Source organism: Bufo gargarizans, chromosome 7 (assembly GCF_014858855.1).
Source record: "Bufo gargarizans isolate SCDJY-AF-19 chromosome 7, ASM1485885v1, whole genome shotgun sequence".
NCBI lineage: Eukaryota > Metazoa > Chordata > Amphibia > Anura > Bufonidae > Bufo > Bufo gargarizans.
The window spans coordinates 202,615,394-202,624,215 of record NC_058086.1 but is presented as its reverse complement, the minus strand read 5'-3'; the positions used below and the strand labels follow the sequence as shown (position 1 = coordinate 202,624,215).

Genomic DNA, 8,822 nt, shown 5'->3' with positions numbered 1-8,822 from the left:
ATCTCATTTTTATTTAAAGCTTAAAAAAAAACGGATTTAAAGCTCTTAACACACAATAGAATGACGGCACATCAGCATCCAATCAGAAACTTGCTTGATGTTTACTCATCTTAAAACAGGCATCTGATTGGCTGCTAAGAATTTGCCCATTGTAGTTATTGCTGTAAGTCTATGTGCGCCTTCACCGCCATTTTTGTATTGCTCCAATGCATCTAAAATGAAGAAATGAAACAATTCTTTATGAAAACTCTCCCCTCGTTTTGTGGCTACAGACCTATGCGTCTCTATGGTAACAGACTACAGTCTGATCCTGCAGTCACACTCTCATATATGCGTCCCCTTCTCGCTATCCTAACGATTGTGTGCCAGAGAACAGAAGAGAGGGAGTATGACTGCAGAATCAAAGCACAGAGTATTGTTTGTAGTCTGTTACCATGGAGACACGCAGGCCTACATAATAGCTGTAGACTAGTACTGAGGGTTTGTTGTAGTCTGTTACCATGGAGACACACAGCCCTACATAATAGCTGTAGACTAGTACAGAGGATTGGTTGTAGTCTGTTACCATGGAGACAGATAGGCCTACATAAAGCAGGACAGAGGATTGTTTGTAGTCTATTGCCCTGGAGACACATAGGCCTACATAATAGCTGTAGACTAGTACAGAGGATTGGTTGTAGTCTGTTACCATGGAGACAGATAGGCCTACATAAAAGCAGTACAGAGAATTGTTTGTAGTCTGTTGCCCTGGAGACACATAGGCCTACATAATAGCAGTACAGAGGATTGTTTGTAGTCTGTTGCCATAGAGACACATAGGCCAACATAATAGCAGTGGACTAGTCCAGAGGATTGGTTGTAGTCTGTTACCATGGAGACAAATGGGCCTACATAATAGCAGTGGACTAGTCCAGAGGATTGGTTGTAGTCTGTTACCATGGAGACAAATGGGCCTACATAATAGCAGTGGACAGAAAACAATGGGAGATTCGTAATCAGATTATTATATACCCGATATGTTATTTCAGATGCTGGATTCAGAATTTTCAGATGCCAGAATATAGGAACTTTAATCTAAAATTCCATCATATTCCATTTTTTTTTTTTTTTATGTATTTCCAGTCATCACCACAATTATTGACACGTATCTGAGATTCCTATAGTGGTCATGTACAAAAACGAACACAGTGGAAATAATGTCAGATGGTGTCCGGCGGCCATCTTGATTTGTTGCTAGTTGCAACAAACCATTATTTGGCTCGTCTCTAGGATGACCTTTGGGTCTGGCACAAACACTTCCCTTCTTGGGAATACCACAATCATTCTTCACACAGGAGAAAAAGTAAAAAACGAGTATAAAAAGGTATATAAAAAACGGCCTCCTGGATAAAAATTACTGCAGGCAAAACTGGACTTGTTTCTCATAGCAACCAATCAAGCCATTTCTTTCACTTTAAAAAAATATAAGCTGACCACTGATTGGCTACTAATGACAACGCCCACACTGGAAAAAATATAAGTTGATTTCTGATGGGTTGCTATGGACAACACTCCCAATTTTTGCCTGTGGCGGTTTTTGTACATGAAGCCCAGCGTTTTCCTTTTTCTGTCAGAATATTTTTTGCATCATTTATACTTCTTACTGACAGAACTTTTTGTGATCCAAGTTCTTTTATAGTCCATACATTTGTGATGGTGAATTTGGGGCATCTAAGCCCGACCCAAGATGTCCACTTCTGGGCGGGGTTTATATAACCCCCACCCATTCCGGGCCAGGACGAGACGAATTTGCCCAATTTGGGCTTATGATAGTCGTTCCCCTCGGAGGGAGGATGCACTGAATACCTCGAGGTGTCTCCTTGAAGAGTCTCTGGTGCAATCCGTGCCATTTATCTTTGCATAGCTTTACACTTCACCACTAAAAACTTTATCCATATATATATTTTTTTATGGATTTTAAATAATTTCCTTAAAGCAATGAACGCCGTCGCCTCAGCCTCGTACTCGCGATCCGGCGTAGAAGATCACCCGCCTCTCGTACACCTTCTTCATAGTATTCTCGACCTGCTTGAGGAACACCTGAGGGATGCGACCGCATAACGTATGGACGCTCTCCAGGAACTTTGTCTGAAGGGGGTAATACATCGACTGGAAAAGATTTCCATCAAAGGGATACTGCCGGGGAAGGGGAGAAAATTATATATATTTTTTAATTCATAAAAAATATTTTTTAGTTAACATTTCACAACGTACATACTACATTTTAGATTTCACATCTCTCCCTATACTGGAGATCACCTAGCACTTCATATAGCTTCGAAAGGTAGTTACTGAACCCATTAGCTCGTCCTCAAATCGGCTGCTGTCTCTTTAAGAATTTGGAGGGACTTTACTAAGACTATCGTTTCATATTCCAAAATTTTCTTTTTGATGTCCTATCCTCAGGATAGGCCATCAATATCAGATTGACGGGCGTCTAACACCCCGCAACCCCCGACGAGTGGGTGCAACAGTGCAGTACCAGTGCTGGAAGCTATCTGCGGAATCACACAGCGCCATTAACTGTGTAGTGGACAGAGCTGGGTACTGCGGCGCTGCTTCCATTCACTTCAATGGAACAAATGGACGGAGCTGTGGATTTCCAGCGCCAATGCTGCACTTGCAGTGTCCCACTTATGGGCATAAATTGCTGCTAAATGTCTTATTCAATGTATTTAAGTTTCCTAATATCAGGCTGGCATTGTCATTACATTTATTTGCCCCTAGGTGGTGCTGGTGCCACATACGATATATAGCTTGGGGTGTGCTAGAACAGGAAGTGAAGTGAAGTAGTTAGTTGGAGAGAGAGAGAGGAGAAGGAAGTTGATGGAGGAGGAGAACAGGCAAGTTCTACAATGTAGCTGCCTTTCTTTCTTCTGGGCCCTGATCAAGCCTGGAGATGACAGACCAAGGAGTCACAGCAGCCCAGCACAAGACATTAAGTCTAAGTACGGATATTAAGCAAGTCTAGTGAAGATTAGAGCTGAGTCTAGCCAAGGGACTTCACCAGTGACCAGGAGGGACTTAAAGGTACCTGGACACAACTGGATAATTAGTGCGCAGAATTGTCCATTTTCACTAAATCCCCTCTGGGAACATAGTGAACCTGAATATTTCAGGAGAGCATCTTACATCAAATAATGTAACAGAGAGTTTGCCTGTCACGAGGGAGAACGCCCTTATTGAATTGCTCAAGATAAATAGGAAATCATTATATTCAGTACCTGAGTGCTAGAAAGTGGACTTAGCGCAAAACGACTTAAGCAAGAATTGCCTCTCTGCCTGTTAAAGCCCAAAGTATTAAGAGAACTCCTCAACTGACATTTGCCAGATCTGTATTAAGGAATTTCAGCTAAAGTAACATCTGGATTATTACCTTCGCAATATTGATGAACTGTAACAACTGTCCCGAGACCATTGATTCAGTAAATGTTCAACTGCCTCCTCATCCTTTCTAGTACTACCCTCCACATTTGCACCTTACGGTGCTGGCGTCACGAACACAGGGGTCCAGCCACCAAAGCACCTTAAACACCTATACCATCAAGGGCACCTCAACTTCCATCTGGCTGGTGTTCCCTGCAATAGAGAGTGCCCCGGAGGATTTAGTGCTGTCCTTCCCATCACTGCACGTCGGCCCAGGGAGGCTCTGCTAACTGCGAGTACATGAACTACTACCCCCATCGGCCCACCGTAGCCTCATGTGTTGCTCCTACGGACCCCGTCGCTGCACACTAAAACAGCAGGGTGCATGGTGGCGGACCCCCGCCAATCAAATATTAATTGTCTATCCAAAAATCCTGGAATATCCCTTTAAACTATAGCGCGCTGAAGAGCAACGAGCCATCTTTTGATTGTCCGTGCACCAGTAAAGCACAAACAGCCTAATCATTTATGCAAATTTATGTGGTAGCATATATGGGTCGGTGTGAGGCCACACCCCCTTCTGTTAAGCCCCACCCACTTGTTGGTATCACGTAATGCTTGGGGGCGTGTCATCTCTGCTGCTAGTCATTGGCTGCAGTGCCGCACGTGACCCCTGTCTATACTGGATGTTGATATACGCTGGAAGTCAGCACCGGATCCTAGTAGCCGGGACAAAGCGTCAGGGAGCAGGTAAGTATGCTTCGCCCAAAAGGTCCTGCAGGGTGGGTGAGGGTTTAAAAGTTGATACGGAGCAGGACAACCCCTTTAAATGATGAGAAAGATGGCAGCTGAGTAGTCGGGTCACGTGACAGACAGCAGCATCAAGAGAAGTCGCTGTCTGTTTCCAAGGGCAACCAGCAGAATTTTAAAAAGACATGTATTCATGAAAAGGGCGTGTCCTGTGATGTAGCTTCTACTACTTCAGGGCTTCCACGAGATCTTACTAGTGACCGTCATCGGGAATAGGGGGTAACCTCCATACAACCCCCTCCCCCTCGATAATAAGCGACACAAAGAAAGATGCGGAACATGCGATACACGTACATCACGTATCACTTCATAGAAAGCTTTGAACGCCGGCTGCTTGTCATCATGGTAGACGCCCCTGTTGCCATGGAGAATAGAGACGCCATCTTCCTCTGCGGATTTGCAGTTACTCCCGTACATGCAGTGATCAGGTCGATAATTCCACTGACACGGAAATACAAACAGATTCTCTAGAGAAAAAAATAATGTAAAAAAATGTTGTGCCGCTTGCTAGATTAGGCGTGCAAATATGCCAATATTTCATGCTAAAAAAAATGACACCCCTCTAACTTGACTTATCCTTGATTGACTTAAAGGGGTTTTCCGGGTCTATCCTCAGGATAGGTCATCTACATCAGATCTGCGGGGGTCTGACACCTGTCTGACGCTGTTTAGGGCTGCCGGTGGCAGAGAGCGCCATACACCGTGTAGTGGCCATGCAGGGTACTGCAGCTCAGCTACCATACAAATGAATGGGAGCTGAGCTTCAGTACACCGGCGCTGGAAACTACAGTGGACTAAGCCTTCTGCCTGTTAGTTACCGACAGCCTGAAACAGCTGATTGGTGGGGATGCTGGGTGTCAGACCCCCACAGATCTGACGTAGATTACCTATCCTGAGGATAGATCATCCACATCTGCAGCCCAGAAAACCTCTTTAAGCATACTCATTGGTGACACTTTCATAATTTGACGAAGAAGGCATTAAAAGTGGCTACAGATCATGCCAATCTGAGCAAGCAGAACTGCAGTGTAAAGCATGGGGGAGAGACAAAGCAGTAGTCTTTGATGAAATAGGAAGTTGATTTCAGACTACCATAGGCTCCCAGTATACAATGCAACCAAGTTGGAGTCAATGACTATAGATGGTCTGGTGGTAAAAAGCTGTTACTCAGCTGAGTTTTACATAGTTTTCAATGATGTCCGATAACCCAGAATATTTGATAACCTATCAGGCCCATTGATGCCGGATTAGGCCCCCTGCACACGATCAGGATTGCGTGCGGATTTTCCGCGCGGATTTGCGTGCGGAAAATCCGCACCGTAGGTCATGTACATTGTATTCTATGAGAATTTGAAATTCTCAATGCACACGATGCTGATTTTTTCCGCGCGGATTTTGACCTGCGGTGCGGATTTTAAAATCCGCGACATGTCAATTAATTTTTTTTTTCCTGACCGGATTTTCTTAATTCACTTAGTGAAATCCGCATGCAGAAAATCCGCACCGAATCCGCACCAAATCCGCACATTTGCCTGTGAACACCTGCGGATTTCAGTGCGGATTCTCCGCACATGAATCCTGTACGTGTGCATGTAGCCTTAAAGGGATTTGAATGTATAAAAGTCCAATAGATTTGTCTGCTCAGGATCCCGGGATTCTTACCTGGGTTGAAGTAGAAGATGATATTTAACAAGTCCTGGTCGCCCCACGTGATGTAGTTTTTGTATTTCTGGTACAATGGATGAAGCATCTCCTCCCAGGTCAGCCCGGCGGGAATCATGTTATTCTACAGGAGAAGAAGAATCGAAGTTGAGAATTAGGCTTTACTGTATGAGCACGGTACCGGCTTTAGGGGTGTGCGACCCACGTATATTACGACAAATCTTAAAAGGCTTACCAAATCAGACATCAGACAATACAGTTCATGACATTCTCTTTCTAACAAAGCTAGAACCAGCCCTGTACCTCACATGGATCCAGAGATCTCCCCATTCATTGCGCTGCTAAATTTATTACAAGCATGGAGCTCAAGGGGTGTGTCCTTTCTGCTATAACTCTCCCTATCACAGCTTAGGTGGGCGTGTCTTTCCTGCTGCAGCTCTCTCCCCATCACAGCTCTGGGGGAGGGTTCTTTCTGCTGCAGCTCTTTTCCTATCACAGCTTAGGGGGCGTGTCCTTTCTTCTGCAGCTTTCTCCCTCTGACTGCCACACTTTCTATCAGTAGAGATGGCTGGTGCCAGTGGAAGGAGGGACGTGTGCATTACTATGCAGATTAAACCCCAGGGGGTGCCATCATGATGGCGTAAAGAGAATGTCTCACAACTGGAGTGTTTTTGTAACAAAAAATAAAAATAGTTTTTTATGCTGAATTATATTAAAATAAAAGCAGCTGGGGACCCACGGAGCCAGGATCGAGCATTGTCCATCACAGGTCCTGCAGGGGTAGGAGAGGTTTAAAAAAAAAATAATAATAATAATCCTGGACAACCCCTTTAAGCACAGCATTGTCACTCCACACCAGGGGTCAGCAACCTTCGGCACTCCAGCTTTTGTGGCACTACTACTCCCAGCGTGCTCCATTCATTTCTATGGGAATTCAGAAAACAGCCAAGCAAGGGTGCATGCTGGGAGTTGTAACCTCACAACAGCTGGAGTGCCGGAGGTTACACTATATTACTGCGTTAGTATCCAACACACTTTGTCTTTCAATTCTTAAACATGTCTGCTTGCTGTCAATGAATGGAAACACTCTCTCCATCCCAACGACGTCCAACTAACGAAAGGCGCATGGCTCGCTTCATAAGAAAGCCGGAGGTTGCACTATATTACTACGTTAGTGTCCAGCGCACTTTATCTTTCAATTCTTAAACATGTCTGCTTGCTGTCAATGAATGGAAACACTCTCTCCATCCTAACGACGTCCAACTAACGAAAGGAGCATGGCTTGCTTCATAAGAGAGCCCCAAAACAAGCTCTGTACCTGCTTCATTCCAACACCATCGGGTTTGGTTTCCAGCCTTTGCATGGACACAAGGATGCTTCTATTCACTGACAGCTAGCTGAGATCTTGAAAACGGCTAAGCATTAAAACACATAGTGCATAGAGATTGCTTCAGTTACACAATAATATAGGATATATTACTAATGCACGCCGTGAAACGGGCTGTACGCGTGATTTCCACTGTGTGAACATAGCCTTACATTTACGGAGGCCATAAATATTTGCAGGTAGGAGCACATTTAATTCCATGACGGTTTCCCCTCCGGTTCCAGAGCCGGGGTGGCACTATGTGATTTGCTGGCGGCGGTTATCTCTCCGCAAGCCCCGTACATCCAGTAAACGATTACCCAGCGCACTGCGGTAAATAACCGCGGCCCGCCGCACAGCTGGCGCTGTAGATCTCCCCATTGTTCTCCGCTGACATCCATGTTTCAGATCACTAAGGACATGAACACCGCCGCTCACCTTGACGGAGGATGCCGCTGATCCGTAACATGGCTGTCACAATGTAACGCTGAGTGAGTGACTCAACGCCGAGACTCGCTTGATTTACGATACCTCGCCAGCGATTTATCAGCTCCTGTGTGCGCTTTTATAGCAGCGGCGCTTATAGGGCACTTTATTCTGAGAGGGGAACTATCGAGGAGCATTTAGAGGGACGCTAAAGCTGAAAAATAAGGCTACATTCACACGACCGTATGTGTTTTGCGGTCTGCAAATTGCGGATCCGCAAAAAAAAAAAAAAGGATGACGTCTGTATGGCATCCGTTTTTTTTGCGGATCCATTGTAACCATGCCTAAAACGGACTAGACTAGTACATATTCTATATTTTTTTTTTTTGTGGGGCTACACAACGGACATACGGATGCGGATAGCACACGGTGTGCTGTCCGCATTTTTTGCGGACCCATTGAAATGAATGGTTCCGCATACGGTCCGCAAAAAAAACAGAATGGGCACGGAAACAAAATACGTTCGTGTGAATGTAGCCTAAACCGGAATATATACTGGTAACATTACATCGCCCCAAATCTTTTTAGCCTAGGTTCACACGGAGTATTCGGAGTGGGATTTTTGGCACAGCAGAACTCCCCCATTGATTTCAATCAGGAATCTGCATACAGGGCTTTTTTTCCGCTTTCAGAAATTCAGGATGCGGAATCCACATCCAGAATTTCTATTGAAAATGGGCAGGAAAGTCCTAGCCAAAATTGCACCAAAAACAGTGTTAAAAATTCTGCATCAGTTTTTTTGCACTTTTAGCCCTTACACATCGTCAGGACATAGTGCACGTCAGGATGGCAGTGCAGCGCGGAGAAGAAGTTGGAGGAGCTGTGGAGCGGAGCCCCTACATCAGGCATGCTCAACCTGCGGCCCTCCAGGCCGATAGCTGAAGGCTGATAGCTGAAGGCTGTCTGGGCATGCTGGGAGTTGTAGTTTTGCAACAGCTGGAGGGCCGCAGGTTGAGCATCCCTGCCCTACAGGAAAGGTAAGTACTGGCCATTTCATGTCCACAACCTCACTGCAAGAAACAGCAAAGTAGTAGGAGCGATGACGCTGCCATGAGCAGAGATCTGGGGTGACATGGTGCAGGCAAGGAGGATC

The 8,822-nt window shown here is 45.3% G+C and overlaps 1 protein-coding gene across 1 annotated transcript in view; it reads right to left on the bottom strand.

Annotated features, from left to right (window-relative positions):
- Positions 1–1,054: 1,054 nt before the first annotated feature.
- The window catches only part of GXYLT2 (glucoside xylosyltransferase 2), a 41,208-nt gene continuing 33,440 nt past the window's right edge, over positions 1,055–8,822 (bottom strand). The window contains exons 5-7 of the mRNA XM_044300899.1: positions 5,878–6,001; positions 4,510–4,682; positions 1,055–2,175 (exon numbers count right to left, since the gene is read on the bottom strand). Of these exons, the coding sequence (XP_044156834.1) occupies positions 1,993–2,175; positions 4,510–4,682; positions 5,878–6,001 (480 nt within the window). The 3' untranslated portion in view covers positions 1,055–1,992. The remainder of the gene's footprint in view (positions 2,176–4,509; positions 4,683–5,877; positions 6,002–8,822) is intronic.